This window comes from Ornithorhynchus anatinus, chromosome 11 (assembly GCF_004115215.2).
Source record: "Ornithorhynchus anatinus isolate Pmale09 chromosome 11, mOrnAna1.pri.v4, whole genome shotgun sequence".
NCBI lineage: Eukaryota > Metazoa > Chordata > Mammalia > Monotremata > Ornithorhynchidae > Ornithorhynchus > Ornithorhynchus anatinus.
In genome coordinates, this window is record NC_041738.1 from 16,037,398 (window position 1) to 16,052,854 (window position 15,457).

General features: G+C 51.6%; 1 protein-coding gene across 1 annotated transcript in view; it reads left to right on the top strand.

The window, feature by feature from the left end:
* LOC100087479 (leucine-rich repeat-containing protein 37A2) overlaps positions 1-15,457 on the top strand; it is a 57,482-nt gene that overhangs the window by 17,127 nt on the left and 24,898 nt on the right. The window contains exon 5 of the mRNA XM_029074690.2: positions 6,846-6,926. Coding sequence (XP_028930523.1) covers positions 6,846-6,926 — 81 coding nt within the window. The remainder of the gene's footprint in view (positions 1-6,845; positions 6,927-15,457) is intronic.

The window sequence follows — 15,457 nt, forward strand, 5'->3', positions numbered from 1 at the left end:
GCATCTGCCTCTGCTGACCTCCCAGTCTCTTGTCTCTCCCCACTCCAGTCCGTACTTCATTCTGCTGCACAGATCATTTTTCATCAAAAACATTCAGTCCATGCCTTCCCACTCATCGGGAGCCTCCAGTGGCTGTCCATCCACCTCTGCATCGAGCAGAAACTCCCTACCATTATCTTTAAAGCACTCGATCCTCTCACCCCATCCTAACTCACCTCACTGATCTGCTTCTACAGCTTAGCCTGTAAACTCTGATCTTCTAGCACCAGCTTACTCAGTGGACCCCCAATCTCATCTATCTCTCCACTGGCCCCTTTCCCATGTCCTCCCGCTAGCCTGGAATGTCCTTTATTGCCACCACTCTCTCCACCTTCAAAGCATTATTGAGGTCACATCTCCTCCAAGAAGCCTTCCCCATTAAGTCCTCCTTTCCCTTGCTCACTCTCCCCTCTGCGCCATCTGTGCACTTGGATCTGCAGCTTTGGACATTTGATATTTGCCCTACCCCCAACCTCTTAGCACTTATGTACATACCTTTGTGATGTATTATACACTATTTATTCATGTTAATGTCCATCTCCCCCTTGAGGCTGAAAGCTCATTTTGGGCAGGGAACATTCCTGCCAGTTCTGTTGTACTTCTCGAGGGCTTAATACAGTGCTCTGCCCCTGGGAAATGCTCATTAACAACCACTGATTGATTGATTGCTACAAGGTCAAAGGAAGGATAGGGGAGTGAGTGAGTTGAGTTCAGTAGAGAGGGTCGTGTTGAGTTCTGGGCGAGAATAAGCTTGAGAGACAGGGGCCACAGTCAGAGGCATTGAGGACAAAGCACGGTGAATAAGGGAGCTTGGGAGAAATGGAGAATACCAGCTGGTGGAAAGGAGAAGAGAGTGGAGAGGTAAGAGGGAAAGAGCCGGAGTTTCTGTTGGAAACAAAGGTGATTGGATGTTTGGGAGGAGAGGGGAGTGCAGAATGACATTTTAAAATGGTGACCCAATCAGCAGAGCCGAACTATAGACTGGAGAGGGGAGAGCCTGGAGGCAGGGAGATCCGTGAGGAGGTTGATATAGTAATCAAGCTGGAATAGAACAATTTCCTGGCCCGGGGTGGTGGTGGTGGTTTGGCTGGAGAAGAAAAGATGGACTCTGGAAGTGTTATGGAGGAAAACCAAACAGATTGGAGGTGAGTGTTGAAAAAGGGGGAGGAATCCAGGATAATGTCCAGGTTGCAGTCTTCAGGAAGAGGGAAGATGGCAGTGGTGGTGTGGGAAAGTTAGTAAGAGGAGATGATTTAGGAGGAGAGATGGAAAATTCATTTTTCTACATGCTTGAGTTCCTGGCAAGACAGTTTAATGGAGCTGTCTTGTAGGCAAGAGAAAATACAAGAGTATAGATAAAAGGGAGGCAAGGTCAGGGCTAGCAAGATAAATTTGGGAGACATTTGCATAGAGGTGATAGCTGAAACTGGGAGCAGATGAGGTCCCCAAGGGAATGAGTGTTTAGGGAAAAGGGTAGGGGACCTCAAATAGAGATTTGAGAGGGACCCCCAGTTTGGGGCCGAGAGGTGGAAGAGAAGCCTACGAAAGAGACTGAGAAGAAGCTGCCAGAGAGATAGGAGGAGAACCAGGAGAGGACTGTGTAGGTGAAGCCAAGCTTGTTGTGGACAGGGAAAGTGGTTTTTTATTGTTAGATTGTACTGTCCTAAGCAGTTAGTACAGTGCTCTGCATTCAGTGAGCACTCAATAAATATGATTGAATGAAGGGAGAAGGGAGAGTAGTCCACGTTGGCAAAGGCACCTGAGAGGTTGAGGAGAATTAGGATGGAGTAGACACCATTAGGCAAAGGGGAGGTCATTGATGACAGTGGAGAGAATGCAGTGCCAGTGGAGGGAAGGAGGTGGAAACCAGTTAGTAGCTCATTTTCTGACTCAACTGCATTCCACCCTCAACCATGCTGCCTCCATCCTCTCACTCACATCGCCTGGAACTCCCTTCCCCGGCCAAATCTTCCAGACAATCGCTCTTCCCCATTTAAAGCTTCCTGAAACCTCACTCCCCCCGCCCCAAACCTTCCCTTATTAATTCGGCCACCTCTAGCAACACCATTTTGGTTTGCACCCATCTGCATCACCCATGCTTATGTGTGGTCGGAGTAGCCTTCTATGCCTGGCTCCTCCATTATAGCATAAGCTCCTGGGGCTAAGGGAACCCCCTCTAGACTGTAAGCTCATGTGGGAAGGCAGTGTATCTATCAGCTCTGTAATATTATACTCTCCCAAGTGCTTAGTGCAGTGCTCTGCACAAAGTTCTCGATAAATAAGATTGTTTGGCTTCTCTTGAGCTTAGCAACTCTTCTGTACATCTCCCCTCTAGACTGTAAGCTCCTTGTGGGCAGGGGTTGCAGCTAGCAACTCCCAACTCTGTGCTCTGCACGGAGTAAGCCCTCAATAAATACCACTGTTTGATTGATCTCAACTTACAAACCCGAAGCCCTTACTTATCTCTGTCCGTCATCCCAGCCTCCGCCTCTGCTTTCTCTTCAGGTCCTGAACCTTTATTATTATTTTTTTTTCTATTACATTTGTTAAGCACTTACTATATTTCAAGCACTGTACTAAAGCTCTGGGTTGGATACAAGATAAGCAGGTTGTTCACAGTTCTTGACCCACATGGGGCTCATAGTTTAAGCAGGAGGGAGAGCAGACAACTTCTTTTGTGACTCTTTCCCCTACTAAAATTGTCAGCTCCTCAAAGGCAGGGATTGTGTCTCCTAATTCTGCCGGATCCTCCCAGGTGCTCAATAAATACACTGCAAGGAGCCACACCATCCCATTAGCCCCCCTTTTTACTTGGGTGTCTATCTGCCTATCTCTCACACTCCCTCCCCCTGCAAATCTTCGCTACTGCCCCACAGAGACCTCCGCTCTCTCGATCCCATCTGTCTTTCCAATAGCATCTCTCCTCACCTTGCCGCCCTGTCCTCTCTTCCCACTCTCGACGAGCGGGTCTCCGCTCTCAACTCCACCCTCTCTACTCATCTCGACTCTCTCGCCCCCCTTTCCCTCCGCCGCTCTCGCTCCACTAACCCACAGCCCTGGATCACCTCCTCCGTCCGCCTCCTACGCTCCTATGCTCGAGCTGCTGAGCGCTGCTGGTGAAAGTCCAAGCACCAAGCCGACCTCACACACTTCAAATTTATCCTTTCCTGCCTTAACTCTGCCCTCTCCTCCGCCATGCAAAGCTTCTTCTCCTCCCTCATCGACACCCATGCCCGTCACCCCCGCCGATTGTTCCGGACCTTTAACTCTCTCCTTAGGCCCCCTGTTCCTCCCCCTCCCCCATCTCTCACCCCCAATGATCTGGCCACCTATTTCCTCACGAAAATCAACACGATCAGGTCTGAGCTCCCCAAAGTCACCCCTCCGCCTCTCCCCTCCCCCCCACCAACCCCCTCCCCTACTTTCCCATCCTTCCCTGCAGTATCCTCAGAGGAGATCTCCTCCCTCCTCGCAAGTGCCACCCCCTCCACCTGCGCCTCGGACCCCATTCCCTCTCACCTTCTTAAAACCATCGCCCCTGCCCTCCTCCCTTCCTTAACTTCTATTTTTAACCACTCAATCTCCAAGGCCTCCTTCCCCTCTGCCTTCAAACATGCCCACGTCTCCCCCATCCTAAAAAAACCCGCTCTTGACCCCACTTCCCCCTCCAGTTATCGTCCTATCTCCCTACTACCCTTTCCTTTCCAAAATCCTAGAACGAGTCGTCTACAATCGATGCCTAGAATTCCTTAACTCCCATTCTCTCCTAGACCCCTCCAATCTGGCTTCCGTCCCCTCCACTCTACCGAGACTGCTCTCTCTAAGGTCACCCATGACCTCCTTCTTGCCAAATCCAATGGCTCCTACTCCATTCTGATCCTCCTTGACCTCTCTGCTGCCTTTGACACTGTCGACCATCCCCTCCTCCTCCATACCTTATCTCACCTTGGCTTCACGGACTCTGTCCTCTCCTGGTTCTCCTCTTACCTCTCTGGCCGATCATTCTCGGTCTCCTACGCTGGAGCCTCCTCCCCCTCCCATCCTTTAACTGTTGGAGTTCCTCAAGGGTCAGTTCTTGGCCCTCTTCTGTTCTCCATTTACACTCACTCCCTCGGTGAACTCATCCGCTCTCACGGCTTTGACTACCATCTCTACGCAGATGACACGCAGATCTACATCTCCGCCCCTGTCCTCTCCCCCTCCCTTCAGGCTCGCATCTCCTCCTGCCTTCGGGACGTCTCCACCTGGATGTCGGCCCGCCACCTAAAACTCAACATGAGCAAGACTGAGCTCCTCATCTTCCTTCCCAAACCCGGTCCGCTCCCAGACTTCTCTATCACCGTGGATGGCACGACCATCCTTCCCATCCCGCAGGCCCGCAATCTCGGCGTCATCCTTGACTCGTCCCTCTCGTTCACCCCACACATCCTATCCGTCACCAAGACCTGCCGGTTTCACTTCTACAATATCGCCAAGATCCACCCTTTCCTCTCCACCCAAACGGCTACCTTACTATTACGGGCTCTCGTTATATCCCGGCTAGACTACTGTGTCAGCCTTCTCTCTGACCTCCCTTCCTCCTCTCTCGCCCCGCTCCGGTCTATTCTTCACTCCGCTGCCCGGCTCATCTTCCTGCAGAAACGATCTGGACATGTCACTCCCCTTCTTAAACAACTCCAGTGGTTGCCTATCGACCTCCGCTCCAAACAAAAACTCCTCACTCTAGGCTTCAAGGCTCTCCATCACCTTGCCCCTTCCTACCTCTCCTCCCTTCTCTCTTTCTACCGCCCACCCCGCACGCTCCGCTCCTCTGCCGCCCACCTCCTCGCCGTCCCTCGGTCTCGCCTATCCCGCCGTCGACCCCTGGGTCACGTCCTCCCGCGGTCCTGGAACGCCCTCCCTCCTCACCTCCGCCAAACTGATTCTCTTTCCCTCTTCAAAACCTTACTTAAAAATCACCTCCTCCAAGAGGCGTTCCCAGACTGAGCTCCTCTTCCCCCTCTACTCCCTCTGCCATCCCCCCTTTACCTCTCCGCAGCTTAAGCCTCATTTTCCCCTTTTCCCTCTGCTCCTCCACCTCTCCCTTCCCATCCCCACAGCACTGTACTCCTCCGCTCAACTGTATATATTTTCGTTACCCTATTTATTTTGTTAATGAATTGTACATCGCCTTGATTCTATTTAGTTGCCATTGTTTTTACGAGATGTTCTTCCCCTTGACGCTGTTTAGTGCCATTGTTCTTGTCTGTCCGTCTCCCCCGATTAGACCGTAAGCCCGTCAAACGGCAGGGACTGTCTCTATCTGTTGCCAACTTGTTCATCCCAAGCGCTTAGTACAGTGCTCTGCACATAGTAAGCGCTCAATAAATACTATTGAATGAATGAATGAATAATTGCCTACTTTTGTTTTAGTTGTTTGGATTTTCCCTCTGCTTTACTCCCCCATTAAACTGGAAGCTTCTCAAGGGCAAGGGACCTTGCCTTTCACTTTTATTGGGTGTTTGCAAATGCCTGGCATACAGTACCTGCTCAGTAAATACTGTGGGTTCTAATTTGACATCTTGCTGACACCGAAATATTTGTAAATTACTTATTTATTGAGTGCCATCTGCACTGACCTGCCCCTGCCTGAGAGTTTCCAACCCAAAGAGGAAGCGTTGTTTAAACTCCCATCTTCTGAAGTCTAGGAGACCACTGGGGAAAGGGGGCTGAACAGACAAAGCCCACTTTAAGCCTTTTGTGGAATGTTCTCATCAGCTTGGCCTCAGCAGGGCCAGAAGGGTGAGGACGGGGAGGAGAGAGTACTGATTGCATTGAAACCAGCTGAGCACACACTGGTTAAGCATGATGTATCTCTGTCATAGAAGAAATAGTAGCAAAAATTATCGGTATCAACTGAGCACTCACTGAGTGCTATGCACTGTACTAAGCACTTGGGAAAGTACAGCAGAAACCAGGCACATGAGGAGCATAGAGAAGCAGCATGGCCTAGTGGAAAGGGAATCAGAGGACTTGGGTTCTAATTCTGGCTCTGCCTCTCTCCTCTTGTGTGACTTGCGGCAAGTCACTTCATTTCTCTCTGCCTCAGTTCCCTCACCTGCAAAACATTATGTTTTATCATAATAATGTTCCTCTCTGTGGCATACATTCTCTAACTCTGTCATCTCATCCGGTCCCAACACCCAGTGAAAACATGTTTCATTCTGGCTGAATGGCCCAAGCAGGAAGCCAAAATGCACCGGGGCGGGGGAGAAAGTTGTGCAGATTCAGGGAAATGTGTATTCAAAAATGAGGTCTCATGAGAATTTGGTGTTGGGCATCAAGGGAGGTTTAATGAGGCTTAAAAATTGTGGTGCGATGTACATTCCAACAACGGGGAGTGATTATCATTCGGAAAATAATTAAAAGTGAATGAGCTACGATTTCAAACACGTAATAAAAGGACATCCGATGTAGCCACCCCACTTCCTGTTCAGTGCATGTTATTTCTAAAGAAGATGCTTAAGTTGGGAGGGCAAAATTCCAGTAGATTTTCTTGAACGCAGGGATCTTTTTTTACTGAATAAGCTCCGTGTGGGTAGGGACTGTGTCTTCTACCTCTCTTGTCCTCTCCTAGGTGCTTACTACAGTGCTCTGCACAGTAGGCATCCACCAAGTGCCGTACCATTCTTTGACTAGTTGGCAGACAGATCACTAAGTGAGTAGAGAATCAGTCCTGAGTGCATCTCTGTAGGGTCAGCGTTGAGTGGTGACCACTGATGAGCTTGGGGGGGACCCACTGATTCTGCTTGTGTGTGTTTCCCCAGGAACCTGAGCTGCAACCTGCTCACAGAACTCAGTCATGGCACATTCCAGGCATGGCATGGGATGCAGTTTCTCCAGAAGTTGTAAGTGGGAATGGAGGGAGCAAGTGCAGCTGACCTCCTAACCCCGGGTACCTACGGGAGAGGGGACCCCTTCCTGCCTGACCCCCACGCTCCAAAGCAGATAGGCTTATGCCCAGCTGTTCCGGGTGAAGTTCTTGGCATCAGTGAAACCCGACACTCAGGGAACAACCCTTTCTCAGAGTTGACTTTTCAGACCTGGAAATACGTGCTCGGGGGAGCGTCGGGAACCCCGGTGGGTTTCAGGAGTGGGTCTGAGCCCCTCTACCCTCTGACTGCACCCGCTCTCCCTGCCGGCCTGTTTCTCGGCCTGGCCGACCCCCTCAGTGGTTCAGGCTTGCTAATATTTGGACGTTCTGACAGGCCCATTGGATGGTTGAGGCCTTGTGGGGGGCTGCGGTGGGTTGCAGGGCTCGGGGTGTGGATTTGAAGGCACCCCCCCAACACCCCTCACTGAAGTTTTTGCTTCCCAGAACCAGAGGGGTCCTCTAGGGCTCTGTGGAAGGGTACAGCCATTCTCAGGGCACAGCCTGTCCTGAGAGCTGCTGGGCCTGGACCCTGGGGCCCCCAGGCATCAGGGCAGCTGATGGCGACAGCAGGTCCGATGGGTTCCGGCCGCAGCTGGGTCAGTGGGGCCGGCCCAGGGCTCAGCTTGGCGACAGGACCCCTTAAGGGGACACTTCTTGCCAGTCAAGGAGGCGCAAGCTACTGAGCTGAGTAGGGCACAACCCTAGTCGTGGGGTGTGAAGGGACCCGGGGCTCCTGGGAATGCATCCGGGCCACAAGCCTGTGGCCTCAAAGCTACCCTGGTACCTGTCTGTCTCTTGGCCTGGGGGGCAAGGGTGGAGAATCTTTCTCCATCCCCTACACACATCCACACCAATACTTTACCTTTCCATTTCTGAGAGCAGGGGTTCCGATGGGTGCGGATGGCAACTTAGAACCTCGGGAGCCCCCCAACCCTCCAAACCTTATTTGCACGCCCGCCTCCCACACTAGAGTGTAAAGACCTTGAGGGCAGGGATCGTTACTTCCCACTCGATGGTGTTGTACTTTCCCAAGTGCTTAGAACAGGCCTCTGCATACAGTTCACGCTCAATAAATGTCACTGAGTGATCATTTCATCAATCCATCACCCGATTCCCCAAGTTCTGGGAACAGGGGGGACATCCTATTCCCGTAGCCCCTCGGCTCGTTTCTTTCCATAAATTCTCACTATCTGGAGCCAGATGGCCCTTCGGTCAGCTCTTTCTTCTGGCCTCTTGGGACCCAGGCTGGATTTGCCCAGCGGCTGAGGCCCCGCTGGAGACCCCTGACTGGTCCAACCCAGTCTGTCGCCCTACGGCTGAGAGTCGAGAACCCTGGAATGGTGTCGCCTCCCCGGCCACTTAATGCCGTAGGTTCTGAGAGCGAGAACCTGCTTGTGGCTCAGGGGAGGTGGTTACCAGGGCTAGGTCCTGTGCCCATGACGAGGGAATTGGAGGGTCTACCGCTCCCTTCGGTGATAGGTCGAGCCAGGAACCAAACCCGTGCTCATCCCTGTTACTTCCTAAGGTCCTTGGGCCAAAGGGTTCTTTTGGCCTGTCATTTGGTGCTCTTTTCTCAGCTCACCAAAGGTTCCACTTGAGGCCTGCCTTCACCCTCCTTGCTGAGGCTTCGGAGCATGAAGCTGGCTCTAAGGAAGCCAGAGACAGTGAAGGGAGTCTTCCACCCTGGTTGCCATAACACTCCATTCACCCAGGAACCTAGGATTCCCATCCCAACTATCAGGCCACCTGGTGCTTCTGAGCGGTGGGACTTTCAGGGCTACTCGGGGCAATGTTGCAGTCAGGGGCCGAGGCAGAGTTCACAGCCGACTCGAACTCATCTGAGAATTCCCGGAGGCGAAAGCTAGGCTCGTGGACTTGGTGAGTTCCTGGATCCCGGGGGTCAGCAGTGTGTTTGGTGCCTACTGGGCACCCTGCTTCCTTCTGCCGGCCTGGACAACTCTGGGAGATCGCGTTGGGTCTGACGTGCTCTGTGGCGGAGAGTTGGCCAAGGCAAGCGAGAATGGGGCAGATGTGATGAAATAGAGGGGAAGCCTGAGAGTGCCAGATGGATTTTGGTCAGCAGGGCTAGGGACCGGGCATCCTTGGAACCTTCCTGAAGGAGGGGTGTCACCATAGAGCCATCTGCCATTATTACTGAAGACCCCTCCTCCAGCATTTTAAAAGGGCAAAGTTCATGCCCACCTTTCGTTGGGGGCCAAGGGTGTGGGCTGGCCAGCTCAGCACTGATCCTTGGGAAGGCATCAAAGCCAACATACAGGCAGGCAGTTGGTCACCACATGGAAGAGCACAGGGCACTAAACCAAAAGCCTCTGGGCAGATGGCATCAAGAAGAGCACTTCCTGCTAGTGTGGAAGGGTGGGCATTTGACCCCGGAGGCATGGGGGAAGCTATAACTGGATCCTATGTAGGTGTCAGAGAAGTGTTGGTTTCCATCCCAGTACCATGAACCAAACCATCCGTCAGTTGGAGAAGCAGCGGCACCTGTCCATTGTGTGACCTTGGGCAAGTCACTTCACTTCTCTGTGCCTCAGTTACCTCATCTGTAAAATGGGGATCGAGACCAAGCCCCATGTGGGACAGGGCGATTTGCTTGTATTCACCCCAGGGCTTCGTACAGGGCCTGGCACATAGTAAGCACGTAACAAATACCACAATTCATAGTATTTATCGACCAGCTTACGGTGTGCAGAGCACTGCACTGAGTGCTTGGGAGAATAGAGTAGATAGGTAGACATGATCCCTGTTCAAAAGAAGCTTACAATCTAGTGGAGGAGACGGATATTGACGTACATTAGAGGCAGGGGAGAGCAGCAGAGTTTAAGGATGTGTAACTAAGGGCTGGGGGGCTGAGGGGCGAGTTAAGCAACAAAATGCTTAAAGGATACAAACTCAAGGCTTCTCAGAAGGGAAAGTGAATAGGGTTGCACGGGGAGGCCTCTCTCTGCTCCCCCTGGGTGGACCGGTTGGCCGCGGATCACACAAACCCAGACCCTTGACCCTGCCCTCTCCCCCGAACACTACTCTTTTTATTTTTTCAATGGTATTCATTAAGCACTTACTCTGTGTCAAGCAATATTCTAAGTGCTAGGGTAAAGGTTATCAAGTTGGACCCAGTCCCTGTCCCATGTGGGACTCCCAGTCCAAGTTGGAGGGAGGAGGATTCAATCCCTATTTCACAAATGAGGAAACTGAAGCACCGAGAAGCTAAGTAACATGTAACATGCTCCAACATGTAAGCGGCAGAGCTGGGATTAGAATCTGGGTCATCGGACTCCAGGCCTGGGCTCGTTGCACTAAGCCGTGCTGTGTCTATTCCTCTGTCGATTTCATGCACCGGGCTGACATCTGCCGTCCATCTACTGCACCTTCCCAAGCCCATTCTGTGGCATACCCTTGGCAGCCAATCCAGGCACCAGGCCAACTTCAGCCATTTCAGATTCATCCTCCTATGCCGTGCCTCCGTCCACCCTTCCACTCGGCAACATTGCTTCCGACACACTGACACCCCCAACCCTCCTTTCCACAACCCTGATGCCTCTGACGAAATTGAAACCATAAGAATAATAACGGCATCTTTTAAGCGCTTTCTATGTGCCAACCACTTTCTAAGTGAGTAATGTTGGTATTTGTTAAGTGCTTACTATGTGCTGAGCACTGTTCTAAGCGCTGGGGGAGATACAGGGTAATCAGGTTGTCCCACGTGAGGCTCACAGTTAATCCCCATTTTACAGATGAGGGAACTGAGGCACAGAGAAGTTAAGTGACTTGCCCACAGTCACACAGCTGACAAGTGGCAGAGCTGGGAGTCGAACTCATGACCTCTGACTCCGAAGCCCAGGCTCTTTTCCACTGAGCCACGCTGCTTCCCATAAAGCTGGGGGAGATTCAGGATAATCAGGCTGTCCCACGTGGGGCTCACCGTTTAATCCCCATTTTACAGATGAGGTGACTGAGGCACAGAGAAGTGAAGTGACTTGCCCGAGGAGACACACAGCAGACAGGTGGCGGAGCCGGTATTCGAACCCACATCCTCTGATTCCCAAGCCGGTGCTCTTTCCACTAAACCACACTGCTTCTTATCATCGTCTCCCCTACGTCTCCCCCCATCTCAACCAACCTCCCGCTACCTTCCCATTTATGGTCTCATTCTTATTAGGCATCTCTCAAGAGGTGATCTCCCACCGGCATTCAAAATCTACCACCTTTACCTAACCTTCCAGCCCTATCCCTCTAGAGAAGCAGTGTGGCTCAGTGGAAAGAGCCCCGGCTTGGGAGTTAGAGGTCATGGGTTCGAATTCCAGCTCTGCCACTTGTCAGCTGTGTGACTGTGGGCAAGTCACTTCACTTCTTTGTGCCTCAGCTCCCTCATCTGTAAAATGGGGATGAAGACGGTGAGCTTCACGTGGGACCACCTGATTACCCTGTATCTACCCCAGTGCTTAGGACAGTGCTCTGCACATAGTAAGCGCTTAACAAATACCAACATTATTATTATTATTATTATTAAATATGTTTGCATATCCCCTTCTTCTCTGGCGACCCTCTTCAGGTGCTCACTCCCTGATGGGTCCTTCCCCTCTTCCTTCAAGCAAACCCACTTCGGTCAATTGATCAACAGTATTTATTGAGCACTTACTGTGTGCAGCCAACTGTATTTAGTGCTTGGGAGACTACGTAAAACAGAGATGCCTACAAGGATCTTACAGTCTAGAGGGGGATACAAACATTAAAATAAATTACAGATATATATAGAAGTGCTGTAGACCTGAGGGTGGGATAATAATAACTGGTATTTAAGTGCTTACTGTGTGCCAGCACTGTACTAAGTTACAAGCAAATCGGGTTGGACACGGTCCCTTTCTTGCGTGGGGCTTGCAGCCTCAATCCCCATTTTACAGATGAGGTCCCTGAGGCACAGAGAAATGAAGTAACTTGCCCGAGGTCACAAAGCAGACAGGCGGCGGAGCCGGAATGAAAACCTATGGCCTCCCGACTCCCGGGCCCATGCTCTATCCACTACGCCATGCTGCGTCTCTGAATATCAAGTGCTCAAAGAGTTCAGACCTAGTTGATGCAGAAGGGAAAATGAGTAGAGGAGATGAGGACTTAGGGAAGGCCTCTTGGAGGATAAGTGATTTTAATATGGCTTTGCAGGTGGGGAGGGTGGTAAGGAGTTTCTCATTACCACTGGAGGTTCTTTAGGAGTGAGGAGACATGACCTGAACATTTTTGTTGATAAACGATTTGTGCAGTAGAGGGAGGTATGGATTGAAGTGGGGAGAGACAGGAGATCGGGAGGTCAGCGAGGAGGCAGGTGCACTTGCCGAGGCGGAGGCTGATGCAGTAATGAAGGCAGGATAGGAAAAGTGCTTGGATTCCATGGTAACAGTTTGGATGGAGAAGAAAAGGCAGAATTTAGCGATGTTGTGAAGATTGAGCCGAAAGGATTTAGTGACAGATTGAATATGTGGGTTGAATGAAGAATATCGCCGAGGTTACGGACCCGTAAACCAAGAAGGATGACGGAAAAATCGTGGGAGGGCAGGGTTTGGGTTTGAAGATGGGTTTGGATATGTTAAGTTTGAGGTGTCAGTGGGACATCCGAGTAGAGGTATCTAGAAGGCAGGAGGTAATGTGAGACTGCAAAGAAGGAGAGAGAGAAGGGCTGGAGATATAGATTTGGGAATCATCTGCATAGGGATGGTAGTTGAAGCCATGGGATTGACAGAATCTTGCAAGGAAGTGGGTGTAGATGAAGAATTGAAGGGGACCCTGTACTGAGCCTTGAGGTACTCTTACAGTGGGAGGCAGAGGAGGAGCCCGCGAAAGAGACTGAGAAGGAGCGTCAGGAGAGGAGGAGAATCAGCAGAGGACATTATCAGTGAAGCCAAAGTTGGATAATTTTTCCGGTAGAAGGAGATGTTTGCCACTCCTGGCACTGCTTTCTTTTCTGTCTTTCTATCTCTTGTTCTTTATGAAGACTTGCTCGTAGACAACCACACCTTTCTTGATGTTAGTGTGCCATGTTGGTCTGTCCTCAGCATTTGACTCCTGATTTTCAGCTGGGATGCGGCCTTGTCTGAGGTTTTGTTCTACCATGGTCTTGAAACATATCCTCTGCCCTCTGGCATTTGGTTTCTCGTTTTTAGCTCTCCATACAGTAGCCGTTTGGGGTTCTTGCTGTTGCTCATTCTCCTCGCATGGCCCACCGGGGCGGCCTATCTGTAGGAAGGCAAGCAGAGACCGACTATGTCCCAGAATTTCATTGTCTTGCCGTTGGATAATGAGTCTGACCCTATAAACTGACCCTGTGAGCCCAGGTCTCAAAGCCGTAGAGAAGGTTGGACTACCCCCGCCCCCCATTCTGTAGACCTTCAGTTTTGCCAGGAGCCGGATACACACCACCACCACCACAGTCTGCTTGACAACAAGGCTAGGATCGAGTCTGTAAGATTTGGCAGGGAGGATGAAGTCACCTCAATGACATATTTAGAAGCCGTGAGCATGGCCTATGGGTCCAGTAGACCCTGAGGGCAGTCCCCAGTGGCTCCCAGGGCCTTCAGGACCGAATGATTCTGAGTCGATAGCAAGAAACTGAGAACACATTCATCACAGGGCAGAAGGCGCTGGATCGGGCCGGGTTGCCAGCACTCTTGATCGAATGGAATTTACCGGGCGCTTGCTGTGTCCAGAGCTCTGCAGAACACACTTGGGAAAGTACAACAGAGGCCAAAGACAGAAATGGGCGGTGACCTGGACAGGATAATTAATTACACAAGACCTGGAGGGAATCCAATAAGGGTTCAGGCCTGAAAATATAACACTCATTTCCAAACAAAGAAGAGAGGAGAAGAGCCTGAGGGCCTAGTAGTCCCCATGGGGAATGTGAGCCGCCAATGGAGCATCTTGAGTGAAAACACACCACCAAATTTCCGGCAGGGAGTAACCATGCACTCAACCCAGTGAAGATCTGACCGGGCCGGAATTAAACGTCCAGTTCAGGCTATGGCCCGTAAGGGAGAGACAGTGGAGAGCAGCCACAGAGAAGTGAGAAGGACAACCGAAGGAACTGAAAGTTGGTTTGGGGAGGAAAGGAAGAGAGGAGACGCAACTGGAATCCAGCTAAGCCACAGTCTGAGAGTCTGCAGTGGTTTTCACAGGCCAGAAGCTGACTGCTCATCATCTCTGTTCACCAGAAATTGAGTTTAGAACTAAAGCAGGAGAGGTTGGGCCCGAAAGAACTAGACTCTGGGCAAGCTAGAATACTACTGCTGGTCACCCTCTCAGGAAGTATTGGAAACCAAGAGACCCCAGCGACTGGCTCTGGGTAACTGCCTGGAGGCAGGGGACTGGACCAGGTGACCTCCCCACTTCCCTGACAGTTGCCCAGGCCAAGGCTGGCACCAGCCATTCAGCTGGCTGAGGTGCCCACAGACCCCCCAACCCCACCCGCGGTCCAGGCTCGGCTGTTGGGGGTTTTGGCAGCTGAATTTGAAAGCCTTGGGGCCTCCACGCAAGAGCCCAGTGGCTTCTGGCTGCCCTGCTAATGGGCCCGCTAGGATGCCCGCCACTCTGTATGGACCCACAGTCCATCTAGGCACCAGCTCTTCTCTCCAAAGTCATGTTTTTCCAGACTTGGGAGGGTGAATCAAGGGGAAGTGGAATGCTTGGCATGTTGCCTCACCTGCTGTTTCACCTATCTGGGAGCCGAGGACCCTGCTCTTCCCCCACCTTCATAGAACCGGTGGCCCTCTTCTCCTGATGGTTTTGCCCTATTCTTCTTCACTACCTGTCAGGATTTCAGTACATGCAGGACTGTGGTGTCATGCTAAAGTTCTCCATTCTTCTGTCTCCTCTGTTAGTAGAGGAGAGACAGAGCTCATCGGTCTGGACCTGGGTAGAGGATTTGGAGAAAAAAGGATCGGGAAGAAACACTCCCTTATTTGGCAAGCTTGGTTAGCTGGCCTCTTGCAGCGTCCAAGACCCTCTGCAGTGGAGGCTTGATGGGTGCAGCTGAGGTTGCATCTTTGCTTTCTCCACTGATATGGCTGCCAGCTGCACTCGGAGCCATGAAGGCACCTGGAGGCCCCAGGCTGGGAGAGCTGGCCCATGGGCTAGAGTTAGCCAGTTTCCAAGTCATCGGCCAAGCCAGAGGAGAGGACCCCTTTGTCAGTTCCAGTGAGAAAAAGCCCAAGCGGCCTAAACTCTCATTGGCCACACCTGCCTGAACTGAATGTGATCCAAGTCTTGATTGGACCTGCCTCCAAACAGGAGAGGATTGGGCATTGGTCCTGCTGGGCACTGACCCTGCACACTGGTGCTGCTTGCTTCTGCCAGATGCTGGCAGTGGGTAGGGGTGCTGTGGGCTATGTTGGGCGTTAGTGTCGGTGCGGCTACAGGGTGCTGGCTCTGTTGGATGCTGACCTTGACGCTGGGCTCTGTAGACTGTAAGCTTAAGCTCCTTTTGGGTAGAGATTGCATCTA